The sequence below is a fragment of the Hylobates moloch genome, unplaced genomic scaffold (genome assembly GCF_009828535.3).
Source record: "Hylobates moloch isolate HMO894 unplaced genomic scaffold, HMol_V3 SCAFFOLD_10, whole genome shotgun sequence".
NCBI lineage: Eukaryota > Metazoa > Chordata > Mammalia > Primates > Hylobatidae > Hylobates > Hylobates moloch.
In genome coordinates, this window is record NW_026652285.1 from 65,144,492 (window position 1) to 65,160,765 (window position 16,274).

General features: G+C 54.1%; 1 protein-coding gene across 2 annotated transcripts in view; it reads right to left on the minus strand.

Annotated features, from left to right (window-relative positions):
• Positions 1-400: 400 nt before the first annotated feature.
• Positions 401-16,274, minus strand: part of BICD2 (BICD cargo adaptor 2) — a 55,208-nt gene continuing 39,334 nt past the window's right edge. The window contains exons 3-8 of one of the 2 annotated variants that reach the window (XM_032164533.1): positions 11,709-11,861; positions 9,342-9,797; positions 7,578-8,621; positions 6,839-6,990; positions 4,293-4,503; positions 401-2,499 (exon numbers count right to left, since the gene is read on the minus strand). In XM_032164533.1, the coding sequence (XP_032020424.1) occupies positions 2,494-2,499; positions 4,293-4,503; positions 6,839-6,990; positions 7,578-8,621; positions 9,342-9,797; positions 11,709-11,861 (2,022 nt within the window). In that variant the 3' untranslated portion in view covers positions 401-2,493. Of the gene's footprint in view, positions 4,504-6,838; positions 6,991-7,577; positions 8,622-9,341; positions 9,798-11,708; positions 11,862-16,274 lie in introns of both variants that reach the window. The other variant, XM_032164532.1, reaches the window with a different exon arrangement.

Consider the following 16,274-nt stretch of genomic DNA (forward strand, 5'->3'; position numbering starts at 1 on the left):
GAGTTATAAGGTGTCAGGGCTCTGGGGGGCAGGCATCTTTCCGGGGGGCGGGGGGGGCATTGTCTGTGCCCTCCACTCCCACTCATGTGCGTGGCCCAGTGTGGCCTGGCTCATTTCTGCCTGTTGGTGTATTTGATTGGCACAGGCACCCAGACACCAACTCTACCCTTTTCCTACCCTCATCTTCTGGGTCCATGAACACATTCTTGTTTCAGGGATGGAGTGACAGCCTCCCCACTCTCCTGAAGGTGGACCCCAGGCTGCTTCCAGCTCCCACTACCAGGGTTACCTGACAGGCTGCCTTTGTTGCTCTTGTTGTTTGAGGCAGTGGATTTATTGTGCCTTGCTTAAACCACAGTTATCTGGAGCATGGAGTCAGAACAACCACAGAGAACAAACATGTGCTTTGTCTTTTTATTATTCTTTATTGGTCCTACCAATGTGACTCTTTACCCAGGCCCACTGTTCCTATGCGCACTGGCTTTGTGGGCATTCACATCATATGTCTGTGTCCTGAAAATCTCAATTAATTTCTCCTTCCTATTCCTTTTCCATGCTCTGCCTCATTTTCTCAGAAATTGAAGGCATTTGATTATTATTTTTTTGTTTGGGTCTGTGTAAAGGTTCCTTGGCAGGAGAACATGCATATGACTTTAAAATAAAGACCAACATTCTGACACTAAGGTAATGCACAGAAAAAATACAGTACTCAGACATCATTGCAAATAAATACCCCATACAGATGAAGTTATCTCAAATGTAACAATATTTCTTATGAATCAACACGGTAACGGAAGGTAAAAATAAGAGTCCCTACAACTAGGAATAAGAAATGCTTATTCCAGGAAACAGAATTCTTTTATTTTTGTCATTTATATTATTATAATTTTTCCTTTTTTGAAGAAGGAAGGACAGTTTTTCTTCCTCCAAGAGTACCAATTTGACCACTCCCACAAACCTCACTCAGCAAACAAAACAGGATGTAGACCTGGTTTGCTAAGGAGTTTTAACGAGTTCTGTTTCCTGAAATTAACAGTGATTAGTTACACCAAGCAAGAGAAGATATAATGTCTCGCTTTCACATTTGCAAAGAATACTATGGCTAACCCTCGTCCCCTACTGCGCATGCCAACACAGCGTCAGCCCTCCTGATACCCTCAGCTCTTCACAAACGTGGCGTTCATACAGCTTGCTCAGCTTGTCCCAGAAGGTCCATTTGGTTCCCAAAGCACACTCAAGGTTTTGTGTTTGCTTTCATTTTCTAAGCCCCTGAATTTGCAAGTAAAGAATCACTGACTAACAGAATTTTGCACAATGACTGTTTTCTTTCCCTCAATGAAGATGCCCAGGTCCGGGTATGAGGAGCGCCTGCCTCACCTGCTGTCCACGCTGGCCTTCAGCATGCCCACTAGCTCTTCCCTGCTCGCTTTCGAGAATGATCTGCGCTGGGACACCTCCCTTAACTGATGAAGGCACTACTGGCAATGATTACTAACAAAAAGGTGTTGAAAGAGAACACCCTAAAAATCGACGACTGTAGAATTTTCTAAGTGTACCACAATTTGGCACAACAACCAGAATAACAAAACAATTCCAATTTGGAATTTTATTGGTACAGTTGTATAAAATTCTGTTAATCAGTCATGCTTCACAACGTCCTAAAACCCAGAAAATTCTGGAATTTGTAGGTAATACTACTCATTCAATAATTTATCTTTTTTTTTCAAGTGCCTATTACTGTTTTAACCAGAGCAAAGGTCAAGTTTTCTTCTTGTTACATTGAACTATTCCTAAGAATAATAATAATACAATATGAAAAACCCCAGAATCTGAATACCCTGGATTTCTTAATGAACATGGCATTTAAAATCTGTAATTTCAAACATGAACCACAATGCCGTATGATCTAAAGGCTGCTGAACCACAGCGTGGATACATTTAGCTGAGCTCCTCGCTGGGTCAAAGCACTCATCTCCAAGTCTAAAGCTACATGCTATGGAGCACACAGCTCTGCCTCGTGCTGACACCAGACAAACACGGTGGGAGCTGAGGCGGACAGCTACAGGATCACGAGCATAGACCACGGCACCTGAGACCGTCTCTACACGAGGAATTAAGGAAGCAAATATAATATCAAAATATCAAAAGTGCACAGGTTGATCGGATAAAAAAAGAACATGTGTAACAAGGAGCCCCCGTGGTGGGCGTTTCCAGCGGGCTCCTGGCGAGCCTGGCAGCCAGGGAGGAAGGGTCTTCGGCCCGTACAGTGGCCTTTCCACACAGCAGCTCGCAGCATGCTCAACATTAAAGCTTTTTTTCCTCCCATTAAAAACCTGGGGAATGCTATTTTGAAAAGAATTGCAGTGGCATATCCAAAAAGTTTCTAAGTGGGCTTTTAGGTTGCCCTTCCTTCCTCCTTGTGGGCCACGAGAGGGAAGGAGAGGGGGCTGCAGTGTGACAGGGCCGGGTGGCCAAGTCCTCCTGGCAGCTACTCTACAGCTGAAAACGGGAGAAAAGAGAGCGTTAGAAAGCGGTCATCTGTCGCTTCCTGTTTATCTGACAATTGAAGCTCTCCACGTGCTGGGAGGGCACGAGCACGTTAGTTGGCAGAAAAGAAGACCTGCATGTGTTAGGGGGGGTCCCAGTGGCTTGAGTGTCTGCAAAGCCCGTTAGGAGTATGGAGAGAAGCTGTGTGCCAGGCTTGCAAGGAGAGGGCAAAGCGCGTGCAGGGTGGGCATGCCAGCAGCCATCCCACTGCGAGTCTTGCTGGGGCAGGGGGATCTGGGCACAGGATGAACACGCAGGGGACATACATGGGCCTGTCCTGGAGTCTGGAGGGGACTGAAACATACTCGGCACCAAAGGGAAGAGCACGCAGGGCAGAGAGCTGTGGGAGGGGGCAACACGGTCTCTCACCAGGTAACTCGAATGCCTCTTCCGCATGAGAGACAAGGCAAGCAGCCTGCAGGAGAGAAGACTGCAGCCTCAGGTCCAGCTGGTCCCATGGGGTGATCGGGAGAAACGTACTGAGAAAAGTTCTGCTCAGAATGTGGGAAAGCAGGCGTGGATGGAGCCTCTAGAAACGGGAGAGCCCTACAGCTACCTTTCCTCTTTCTCTGTTGCCATCCCCCAAATTGCACTAAATAAAGAGACCTAAACATCTCCTACCTGTGAATCCTGACAAGTGGCCCTGGCCCCATGCAAAGCTTTCCCAGCACCAGGCTGGGCTCTGGCTACACCTGTGGGTGTCCAACCCAGCCAAGCCCCTGGTGGCTCAGACTTCAGGCTAGGGTTTTCAAAGCCCCATGTCTTTGGGACTGAACCCCCTATGGAAGGCCGGATAATTGGCTGCTGGGGTCACCCCAAGTACAAAAGGACGGGCTCTGCACTGAGGACCAAGGTCTGGCCAGGCACTTGGAAAGCTTTTCTCATAAAAAAATGAAAACCTGGGGCCTTGGGCCCTGCCAATTTGTCACCTCACAGGCCACTAGACAAGCATCCTGATCTCAGAAATGAGAAACCGAGCTCTGGATTCCTGGGTTATGGTCAGTTGTGTCTGTGCCATGTGTGTCTGGCCAGCAGAATACAGGGACTCAGGGCTGCTCTTCTCTGGGCTTGGGGAAGAAATTCTGCACTTCTTTCCTGAATATGATTTGCAGAGAGATACTGCATACACTACAACGTAATCCTTTCCATGAAACTATGCCAAGTGCAGAGCCATCCTCTGAGGCTGTACCTATACTGCAGGCTGGAACCTCCTAAAACTGCTTTCTAGTGCTGACATTAGACACATGCGAGGAACATGCAAGTTTCAACTCAGGTTCTGCCCCTTTTCGGTGTTGAGGGAGCAGGACCAGGACTCCTTCCCTTGGGTTTCCCCACGGGTGCCCAGGGCTTGGAAGATGCTTTCATCACACATCTGCTGCAAGAATGTGCAGCTCTATCCCCACCTCTGACCCCCACCTAAGAGAGCAGCTGAGGACTGGGTGCTCCTGAGGGGGCTTTGAGGAGTGAGAAGCGATACAAAGCTCTCACAAGTGTCCTGTTGATGTAACGCCCCATGGCGCCTCGGCTAGACTCCTACCCTCTGTGCATTAGTCACGTTAAGATTGACCTAGCGCCGCCGTCCCGCTGCTGCTGGGTTAGTTGAGGTGAAGCAGATGTTAGCTGCAGCGTGCGGCGCCCCACAGCCCCTAATCACAGTAAATGCTGTGCTTCTCGCTGCAGAACACCTGGTTGGTCAGCCCGGTGCCCTCGGCCCTGTCGCTGGCGCAGGCACAGGTGTGACTTACGCTCGGGGTGGCTGGCTTGGTCTTCGGGGCGGCTTTGGTGCGGCCACGCCGGGTCTGCTCATGGTCCAGCTCGAGCAGTTCCAGCCGCTGGGTCAGTGCCAGCTTCTGCTGGATGGCCATGCGCAGCAGCGAGTTCAGAGTCTTCTTCTCGTCCTCAGCGGCCGCCAGCTGCCGCTGCATCTCATCCAGCTGTGTTATGTACTCATCACACCTGTGGGTACCAAAAACAAGACTGAGGGGCGGGCAGAGCCGAGCAGAGGAGGGCAGGGCAGGGTAGGGCTAGGCTGCGCGGCCCTCTGACAGCCCTGCACCAGAGCCATCCTTCAGTGTGGCCTCTGGACTGGAGGGTGTGGCTGGGGAAGAATTATTCTGGCTTATTTTAGCACAGGCTTTGCTCGGACAAATCCCTGATAAGAGTGAGAGGGAGGCTTGGGCCCAGGCAGGGCAGCCCTGTGAGGCTGGCTTGAGTTTTATGGTTTTGTGGGGGAGGGGCTGCTTTGCTCTTACAGCTGCATGCAGTGCTTACAAACAGGCTATGCCCCTCAGCGACTGGGCTTCTTCTAGGAGGCGCTCTCCCTGCTTAAAGGCCTCGAGATGGCCTGGGGCATCGAGACATGGAGAAGCCATGGCTTCTAGGGTGTGGATGTAAACCTAAGCAGGACTGGGCTTGTTCCCAAGGTCGATGCTTCATCAGTCTGTGCTGAGCACTGACCGGAGCCAAGGAACCATGTGTGTGGACGCCATCAACAGCTTCATCCCGAAACCCGGGTGCAGAGCTGTGGGAGGGTGTGGTCTGTCCCTGGATGCCCTTCTTCCGCATGTCCCATATGGGTGGGGCTTGGTAGAGACATAGGGCGGGTTAAATCCCAGGGCTCCCAGGGCGGTGAGGCTGTGCAGGCACTCAGCACAGCCCCACCCTGCCCACACGCACCCCGCTCTGCCTGTCCCCACCTGCCAGGAGCCAGCCCTTGGATAGCACCCTCTCCAAGGACTCTGCTGCCCACCCTTTTGAGGACACACAGAGCTGTGATCCCTGCAGGTTCAAAATCTTGGCTCCATCTGAAAAGTTAAGTTTTTAAATAAAACAAATTTTAAAAGGTCGGGTTTACATGCCAGATGCTGAGAAACTGTGGGATTTTTCCCCAAGCCCCAGGAAGACAGGACGCTTCCAGAGAAATCCTGGGACTCTTCCTTGTCTGTACCCCGCTCTGGCAGGTCCTGCAGGGATACTGAGAAACTGGGAGTGCCCGGCACCAGGCTTGAGAGAAGCAGGCCCTACGTGCAGTTCCCATCCTGTCCAGCTCAGATTTTCAGCTTGCTCACCCATAAAAAGGAAACATCTAGGTTATCTGCTGGGCCCATGGTGGGCCTGGCTGTCCCCCATGCAGGGCTGACCCCATGGTGCTATCCCAACATGACCCAGCAGGTGGCGCTACCCATCTTTGGAAGGTAAAAGACAGAGGTACCTGTCAGGGGGCACCTGGGAAGATGCTGAAACCAGGACCTGCCCCACAGAGGCCTGTGAACATTTAGGGAGCCTCGATTCCCAGCCTTGGGGTCTGACTCCCAGCCAGGGAGGGGTGTGCACCCACCAGGGGCAGCCCACCCCAGAGCCCATTACTAAGAGCCCGCTACAGAGGAGGAAAGAAAGCTGGTCTCCTCCAAGCCCCAAGGCCCTCTCCTCACCCTCCCCAGATTGGCAAAGTGGAGGATGGGTGGTGAGTACCCAGCGGTCACAATGACGCAGAGGTACAGGGCTATGCACAGAGGTGGGACCCGAACTGTGGACCCCAGCAGTGACCTGCTCCAGCCAGGAGGATAATCGTCCTTCTGAATCTACAAACATAAATGCACACTTGTGCCGTATGGCCAAGTTCTTGGGGGCAAATACCTCGTGAGAGAAAAGGCCAGGACTCCTCTGTCACCTGTTGGCCCCAAGTTAAGTCCCTGTAAATGTTGGATCCAAGGGGTGGGAGCCCAAGCGCCCCCTGAAGCTCTGCAACTCTGGCCCATCCACTCCAGGATCTGGTCTCCTCAGCCCTTCTGCCCTCAGTCTCCATATATGCAAAGCAGAGACAAGCCTGGGCCTGCTGCGGTTTCATTCACAGCAAAATGGAACTGGCGCCACAGAACAAGGCTCCTGGGGGCTGGGCTAGGTGCGAGAGGAACATTAAAAGGATCACACACGCTCTGCTATCCCCAGCCACATGTGGGCACCTGTCAAGCATGCCCTACGCTCCAGCACCTGCTTGCGTGACCTCGGAGGAAGCTGAGGTGCAGCAGCTGGGGGCCCCCAACCCCATGTGGCCCCCATATCGCCTCACTCTTTCTTGTCACCAACTTGAGCACCAGTGTGCCAGAGATGTGCCAGGGGCCATGCTTCCCCAACCTCGTACCATGCTGGCCCTGATGGAGCTGGGCACAGCCACTGACTAGGCAGGGCTGCAGGCCTCAGCATGAGGCAGTGAGAGGCTAAGGGTTCCAGAAGCAAGTGCTGAGGACAGCTGGCCTCGTGGAAAGGGAGGGCCCGACAGCAGCACGGTTACCTGGTGGCAAACATAGCACGCAGCGAGGAGAAGGTGGCTGCGTCCTCCTTGAGGGCCTTGAGCTCATTGCGCAGCTTCATCATGGTCTCGGTAACCATGGCCTTCTCATTTTCATACTTGCTCTTCAGGTTGGCAAGGGCCACCTCGGCCGTCTGGGGGACAGACGTGTAGGGTGGAAAAGTGAAAAGCATGAAGTCAGCCTAGAGGTGCTCTGGGAGCAGGATCAGGAGCCCCGGTCTGAAGTGGTGGCGGTGCCTGGGAAGAAAGCTCCTGGGAGGCCCCTCCCTGTGACAAACCCTGGGGATGGACTCCAGCAGCTACGCCATGGGGAGTCCCACCTGCTGATTCTGACTGGCAGAAGAGGGACTGCCCCCAAACCTGCCAACAGGACCTCCACGAAGCCCCATAATCGCTCTCCACGGCTCAGACTATGGCTCTCACACGTTTTCCCTCCAGTATCAGGAAGCACTATAAGGCAGTCACAGTGAGTGAATGGCAGCGGCATTTCTCACTGGCTGAGCAGCTCTGCTGAAGGGCCCTCACACCCACCTGCCTGCTCCACCCTCCCAGCTGGGGGCCCTGAGCAGGGGAGGGCAGGCAGTCGAGCTACTATGGGGCTGGCTCTGTCTGGTGGTGACACAGGCCTGGGGGCCCCATGGCAGGGGGAGGAAGGAGGCCAAGGGGAAACACCCTTAGGCCAGTAGTAGGTGACATGTGCCCCTGCCGCCTGGCGCCTCACCTGCTTGTTGGCCTTGAGCACAGTGCGCAGCGTGGTGATCTGCTCCCGCTTGGTGCTGAGCAGTGACTTCAGCTTGAGGATCTCCTCCATAAGCGCCTCCTTGTCCTTGTCCACGGCGGGACCCAGCTCCTGCGAGGCGATGCGCTGGCGTGACAGCTCCGTGGTGCGGTCCACGGCTGCCTGCAGGTGCTTGATCTGGTCGCGGATGATAGCAATCAGGTTGTAGATGTTCATGGGCTCCCGGCGTGGGTCACTCAGGGGTGATGGCAGTGAGGAGCCAGGCGAGGGGCTGCTGTCCCCAGTCCCGCCATCTGCTCGGCCCGCCTCAGGAGCCAGCAGCCCCTTGGGTAGGAGGATGGGTGAGCGGCGGCCGCGCCCCTCGGGGCTGGTGCGGCCCCCGGGGCTGGTGCGGCCGGCCCCGCCCTGGCCCTCGCGGTAGTAGTCCAGCATGACACGGTTGGGCGTCTCATTGTTGCACATGCACACGTGGTGGTAGAGATTGGCCAGCTCCTCACTGAAGGTCACCAGCTCATCCTGGGCCACACTCAGGCTGCCCTGTGTCTCGCCGGCGACGTCGCTCACCTTCTTCAGCTCCTTCTCCAGCCGGGCCAGCAGCTCGCGGTCCTGGCGGCTGGCCTTCTCCAGCAGGGAGACCTTCTCCGTGAGCGCCTGGCCCTCAGCCTCGTAGCGGCCCTTCTCCTCGGCGTGCTGGGCCTCACGAGCCTCGTGCGTGCTGCGCAGTGCCTTGAGCTGCTCGCGGAGCTCGCCAGCCTCAGCCACAGCCACATGGTACTTGCAGGCCAAGATCTCGGGCCCATTGATGTCCACCTCATAGTAGTCCCCATCCTCATGGCTGTCACGATCCTTCTCGTTGTCCAGGGCCGTCTGCCGCTCCTTGCTGGCCTGCAGGCGCCGCAGGGCACTCAGATTCTCTGTGAGGCGGGTCACCTTCTCCTGCTGTTCTGACAGGGAGCCCCGCGTGTGCTCCAGCTGCTTCTGTGTGTCCTGCAGCGTCACCAGCAGGCCCGCCTTTTCCCGCTCCATCTGCAAAGGCACAGGCAGCAGCACACCATGTCAGTTGCTACGGACCCCAAGAGCTTGGAGGACCCCCAAGATGGCCCAGTGACATCCCACCCCGTGTCAGGGCAGGCTGTGAGCCCCAGGTTCCTTGGCCATGCTGTCAGTGAGGTGGACAAAGACACACAGGGTGTGGAAAGAATGGAATTCATGCTGGGCCCTCAGAACACTACCCGTCACCAGTAATGGTGGTCGCCCTCAACGCAGGCTCTTTCCCCAACCACGCTACAGGGGATCTGGGCTAAGAAAGTGGAGCTCTAGACTGGCTGGGTGTGTAGTCGGGAATATTATCGCCCTAGCCCTCTGCTTCGGAGGACAGGACTCTGTTGCCTTGGATCAACAGGGATCCATGTCCCAGGGGATGAGCCCAAGCATGACCCTGGTGGGCCCCTCTGACACCTGGCCTGCGTGCAGGGATCACATGTGGGGCCAGTGTCTCATCACTTCACCCTGATACCACGTAGGTAACAGGGGAGCAATGTGGGTGCTGTAGTGCCAGGAAACCACTACTCTGGGACTCTTCTATGTGTGCTCCTGGAGTTCCATTTACGGTAATGATGCAGGAGATAAAATCAACGTAAGGAAAAGGGAAAGTTAACATCAGCAGAGTGTCAGGTAAGCACTGCTCGGGGAGCCCTGCAGAGCTGGAGTGGGGACAGCGTGCCGAAGGCCCCACTGCCTGCTCACCTGCATCAGCTGCTGCTTCAGCTTCTGGATCTCGGAGATGTTGAGCTCACTGAGTAGGTCGGAGACGAGGCTAGGGGAGGGCGGCGCGAGGCCCTCCTTCTTGGGCGTGGAGGTCTTGTTGTCCAGTGGCAGCTTGGCCAGGCCGCCGTGCTCAAAGCCATTGACCAGGGCCTCGGCATCGTTGTTGGGCTCGGCAGCATCGTCACTGAACTTGAGGCCATCCAGTGAGACATGCAGGTGGCTGGTGTAGAAGGAGTCGTTAATGCTCATGTAGTGTGACAGCTCCTTGCGCAGGCTGTTCTTCTGCTCACGCTCCGTCTTCAGCGTCTCCAGTGCCTCCTCCAGCTGCCGCTCTGAGATCTCCTTGAGGCGGATGGCATCCTCCAGCTGGCTGTTGAGGTACTCGGTCTCCTCCTCCAGACGCTTGATCTCATGCTTGAGGCCCTCAAACTCCACCTGGGAAGAGAAGTCAACGCTCTTGCATCAATGCAATGTGGAAGCTCCTTTTAGGCCCCATAAATGAAGAAAACACACCAGCACACCAACTCCGGCCACCATGAAGCACAAGGTGAAGCACCAGGTGAGGTGCCATCCTGGGAAGGGTGGCAGCCCGTCCAGGCCAAGACTGCTTCCTCTGCTCAGAGATGTGGATGCTAAGAAGGTTCCAGGGCATGAGATGAGAATGCAATGAAACACTCAGCCCAGCCCACCCACCGTTGGGACCAGCAGACACAGGGACGGGAACACAAATGTCTCAGGTAGCCCCAAGCCAGGACTGTACGTGTGGAGATGCACCAAGAACAACACACATCCACCCATAGAAGGCTGCCAACCTTGTATTAAGTCATTCACAAATATTACCAAGTGCATGCTGATTTAAAATTCTATAGTTATTTAATTAACATTAACAGTTAACTAAATATCTTAAGATACATAAAAATACATTTCAATGTGTGCTGTGATCATGACTTCTAATCATATTTCAAACTGAAGGAACAGAAACTCCCCCCAAGGCAGAACGTCTCAACCACTAAATCTCCACATGCACATGACACCCAGACCTGGAGGAGCTCGAAGGTAGGTGGGAAAAGCAACATCAAAGTCTTGTCTACATGAAAATTGTATTTGCAGGTGGACAAGGAAAAAGCAGATAGAAACTGATGCCTGATGTGGAGGCTCAGAATTTGTGGGCAATTGCTAAAACTATTTCTTATTTTTCTGTAATATTTGGACAAAAAAATAAGAAACAAACCAGCAACAGGAAGTGCTGAGCACATCTCTGTGGGTCTTGGGTCGGAAGGAACACCCATTACCACATCCAAGGTGTGCTCACAGGAGGTGGGCATGGAGCCCTCAGTCCCAGCACCACAAATGCAGAGGTGAGGAATCCCAGAGAGGGAGAGAGCGTGAGACTCCACTGAGCGCCAACCTGAGGACAGGGTCGCCTCAAGCCTCAGTTTCCCTTCTCCTAAGGCCACTGTGCGCTGGGCTCTGCCAACAGCAGCACCAATGACCAAATGGTACTTACAGTGTAGACAGTGGCTAAGACTGTTAATGAGCTCGAGCTGTCACAGAGGGACCAGGCTAGGAGCTCTGCATAAACACATGAGCTTCCTCCTCCGGGCATAAATACCACGTTCCCTGACGGTGAGACTCAGAGGATTTTGGTGGTAGAGGATTTGAGGAAAGCAAGGAAGACATCCATGGCATTCTGGGGGAAGTTTTGGGGTTTCCTGAGAGAAAAGACTCCCATTCCTCACCATGCAGGAGTGTGGCTCTTGGAGAGAGAAGAGCAAGTTCAGGCCTTGAGTGGCAGAACAGCAGAGCATATGATAATTTAGTCACATCACAAAGAGAAGGGATCCTCCTCATTTATCTCTGTCACAGGCAGAGACCCTGCTCGTCCCTGTCAGAGCGGGGTCCCTCTGAGACCCCATTAGAGACTGAGGGGTTCCTGTTCATCCCCATCACAGACAGAGAGGACCTTCCTCGTCCCTGTCACAGGCAGAGACAAAGGAATATTGCAGGCCTCACGGTCAGCACCTGATGGGGGAGTCTCAAAGTCGAATCTGGGGTTTTCTGGTATAACCTCTTCATCACCTCTCAGATTTCTGTTTTCATTTTTGTTGGCTGGGACACCTCAGTCTGGCCAATGTCAGCAAACACTGCAGCCAGAGTTTCATCTTTTGGAGGGTCTGGGTCCCACCAAGTGTACCCTCTGCCTCCACAGTGGTAAAGCTGGCCCTGGGCCTCTGGTGTGTGGAATAAGACAGGAACCCCTTCTCAACAGGGAGAGCGGCTGAGCAAGAGGGCCTCGAGGCCCAGTTAACCCACGTGCCACCTCCACCCCACAGGCCCAAGACTCGCCTGGTTCTGTCTGAGCACAGACACTTGCTTCTGCAGGCTGATGTTCTCCTCCTCCAGTTCTGAGTAGTCCTGCAACAGGCGAGCTTCCCGGAATTTGTACTCCTTGATGTCATCCCGCAGGCGGCCACGCTGGATCTCCACATTCTGGTTGATCTGTTGGGGAAGAGGGAAAGGCAGGTATGAGCAGCCTCCACAGGGCACAAGAGGGGCTCAGTGCAGCCAGGCATGCCATGGCCAGCCACACGGCCAGAACTCAAGAGCCCCGGCCTGCAGGTGCCAGTGTGACTGCCTGGAGACGAGAGGGAGCCCAGAGCAGTGTGCCAGAGTGCACGGCGGACTGCAGAGGTTCCAGAGTAAATCCCCTCAGCCTTTCTCACCTGGGAACGCCTGACAAGTGACTGCCTGCTCCAACCCTTGGTTTCTTCATCTTTAAATTAAAATGGGGTTAAAAGTAGTTCCTGCCTTCTATTATTGGGCACGTACACAGTAGTGCACAGGTGGGCATATAAATGGTATAGTGCTCTGGCAAACAGCCTGCAGGTGCTGAAACTGTTAAACACAGAGGGTCTACCCCAGAGAAATGCACACATGCCCACACAGAAACCGGTCCACACATGTTCACAGCAGCAGCGTTCATTTTGCCAAAAGGTGGAAGCAGCCCAAGTGTCCATCGACTGATGAATGAATAAACAAAATGTGGTCTCTCCACACAATGGAATGTTGTTCAGCCACAATAAGGAGTGACGTACTGACACATGCTACAACATGAATGCCCCGTGAACACATCCTGCTGAGTGAAAGAAGGCCTGTCACGAGAGGCCATGCATTGTACGATTCCATTTCCATGAAATGTCCAGAATAGGCAAATTCATAGAGACAGAAAGTAGGTTAGTGGCTGCCAGGAGCTGGGGAGGGGGATGGGGAGTGACTGAAATGGGTTTTCTTTTTGGAGCAATGAACTGTTCTAAGATTGTGGAATGGGGCACATATATGTGACTATAATAAAATACACTGAGTTGTACACCTTATGTGGGTGAACTATATGAGATGTAAATTACCTCAATAAAGCTGTTAAAAATTAGTTTGGGCTCTAAGTTGCCCAGAAGGAGCCAAGAGATGTCATGGGAGAGGCTAGTGCAGGGTTGGGGCGAACAGGATGCAATCAAGACAGAATTCCCAACTTGCTGCCATGTGCCAGGGACCTGGGCCCCTCAGCCGCAGCCCTAGCAACATTCAGGGATGCTTCTTCTTTGTGGTAGGAGCTGGCCTGTACATCATATGTCTAGCAGCTCCCTGACCTCTGCCCACCAGACACGGCTGCCTCCTCCACTATGACAACTGAAAAATCTCTCCAGACATTGCCAATGTCCCCCAGGGGCAAAATCATCCCCTTGACAAACTCTCTATCCCCTCCCTGTACTCTGCTGACCCAGCTGCCTCCCTGTGTATCTGCGAAGGCCTGGCTCCCCAGACCACCACCACCTCTGCTCCAAAGCCCTCTTGGACTCTCGGCCAGAAGCCCTGTCCATCTTGCTGGCCCAATGGCTTCGTCCACCTCTTGCACTGTTCTCTTGGCTTATGCTATGGTTTCTCTTGGTCACATGTGTGTGCTCATCTGAATGGAATATGCTTTATAGACAAGATTCCAAGATCCCATGCAAGTACACACAAAACAGTCATACTGGCAAAATGAAATAGGAAATCCCTCCCAAAACAAAGGAAAAAAGGAATGCAACAGAGAGGGGAGGAGAGTCAACGATATACAGCAAGTACTACTGACAAATGTTTACTATTTACAATGAAGATTACATTTAAAACCTGCAGCAACTGGACGCAGATATGGCCCTCTCATTTTAAGTGACCCAAGGAAGTGACAGAAAGCTGACACCAAAAGAAACAGAGATACCATACAGGGAGGAAGAGAAGGCCTGGCAAAGCCTCGTACCAGAGGAGAAAGCGAGCGAGGTGCATGCTAGGACGAAGAGGGAGAAAAGCAGCACCAGCACAGCCATCACCCCCCACAGTGGCTACACAAGGGGTGGATAGGGAGTGGGCAGGCTCTCCAGCCTCTCTCCTGCCAGTGAGAGTGCAGCACCCCCCCGAGTGTGCTTAGGGGAGGTGCACAAGCCAAGTCACATCCAGGATCTCCACACCCCAGCTGGATACTTGGGTACCTCTCTGCCAGAAAGGTTTGCCCAATTCCTGCTTATTCCTTACTAACTGGCAAGCAAGTGGTCTGCAGCAGGTTTGCAAACAGGTGCCACTTGATTCAATACGGCCACCCAGCCGGCTCCTCAGGCAGAGTGGAAGCTGAGGGGAAGGTCTGAGTCCCACCAACTCTCCCAGGCCTGCCAGTCAAGATCAACAAACCTAGAAAGTGCTCCAGGCAGTGGGAAGCGAGGGCCCAGAAGCTTCCATGTGCCTGGGCAGAGAGATAGTGACATGCTCAACTAAAGACGGAAGCAGAGAGCCCGGCTGGATGCCTCATAGCATTAGGGTCCCCCAGAGGCACACACGAGACTGCTGTTCCCTTGGCAGTGCTCATGTGAGTCCTCAGGGTCCTTCATCACCTGGCCCAGGCAAGGTATACTAGGAGTTCTGTCCTTGCACCATTGCCAAACCCAGAACACAGAGGCACACCCAGGTCAAATGCTGGCCTGGCCATACCATGCCATGGGTGATGATGGCACCATCTCTGCTGATGCTGTAGGACACAAACACTGTGCTTCCATGCCCACACTATTGGGCGTAGGCAGCCAGGCTCATGTGGCCTGCCACCTTGCACCTCCATCCAGCACACACCCAATTGCCAAGGGCTCAAACAGGCTGACTGGTCGCCATGGGGTTTAGTTTTCTCTCAAGTAAGCACCTTCTCCCAGTGAGCCTGTCTGATGTCAGCCCAAAGAAGTACAGGGGACAAGCTCTGCTGCGTGTGACCGGGCAGCCCAGATGAAGGGGGTGGGAGCACAGGCCTGTAGCTGACCACCAGGGTCCCATCTCAGCTCTCTTTCTGTGGGATCCCCACACCTCAGACTGCTCATCAGCAAGCAGGGTGTGACAATTGCCTGTTTCAAGGAGCCACTGTGCAGGGGGTCGGCCGCCCTCTCTCCTGTCCCCACCAGACAATCTCAACCCCAGGAAACTCTCATCTCTGCCTTGATGGCCTAGGCCAGCCCCTTCACCCTACTCCTTCTTGTGGATAAATATGAAGAAAGATCTTGGTGTGCGTATGAGATGCAGCTCTGACCCCAGGCCTCCTGTGGCTCTCTGGGCCTCTGATTCCCCATCTGGGAAATGGAGCCACATCCCCACCAAGGCCCAATCCAGGCCAGTCCTCAGAAGCTCACCCACCTGCCAGAGGCCCGGGCAGGAAAGATGCTCTCACTAGCAGGAGAGAAGCTGGAGGGGCTGCCCACATGTAGGGCCCATACATACGCAGCAGTTAGAGTCAGGATCTGAGAAGCACCTCACCCCCTACCAGCCGGGACACCTTAGGCACATGATGGAACCTTGCAAACCTGTTCCTTCACATCCGACAAGATACCAGTAGGGTCACTAGAAGGACCAGGTCTGAGGCAATCAGAACTGTCCAACACATGCCAAGTATGTTTGTTACTGTAAAGCTTCACGGGTCCTCATGGTGTGTTGGGGTGTGGAGGGGGACAGACAACCAGTTGACACAAGGGAGGAAAAAAGGGAAGGGGCTGTTGTGGGTAGCAGGGTGGTGGGTCAAAGGATACAATGAAGGCTGTTTTATCGTTCAAATGTACCCTTTCTGACCCATGGGGTGTGAGCCTTGGGCAGTGACTGGGGAAAGCCATGCTGGGGGTGGGCACGGAGGAGCTTGGCACAGCGGCTCAGACCAGCAGAACAGCAGGCAGCAGAAGACAAGAGCTATGCATGGCTGGGACTGGTGGTGGTGAGACAAGGTCAGTCCTAGAGATGCTCCACCCGAACCAGGTACCCAAGGCGAAGACCTGGGATGGTTCCTACAGCTCTGCAGCAACCCAGGGCAGGGATACAGGCATGGGGGACACAGCAGGCCCAGGGACCAAGGTGGGGACCCTCAGGAGAAAGAGGGAAGGCTGAGGGGTGTGCAGGGGTGTCAAGATTTCCTCCTGAATCACAAACAGGAACCACAGAAAGCCTCTCTTCCCTACAAGACCTGCAGCATCTTTAACTTGCTGTGCTCACTTCCAGTCTTACCTGAAGCCAGCAGGGTCACCCAGCCCTCTTTGGCCTCTGCCACCAGAGATAGGCCTCTTGGAAGAGAGAAGGGGCAGAATGTGCTGGGCTGGGGAGAGAGCACCTGCACACGCTTTTCAGGAATAGACAGGCCAGACAGATGGCAGCTGGGGCAGCCAAGGATACATCTCTCCATACATACAGCCCCTCCTCCCACCGACCAGAGGGCTCCTTGTGGGAGGAAATGAGATCATCTACTGCCGCTTCAGGATCTGAGACTCCCCACCCTGAGTCTAAGCCAAGCTCCTCCCTGGGCCCCTAGGGCCTCAGCGATCTCTGACCCCTCACTCCCACCGCTACTGGTCCCGAGGGCAGCATCCT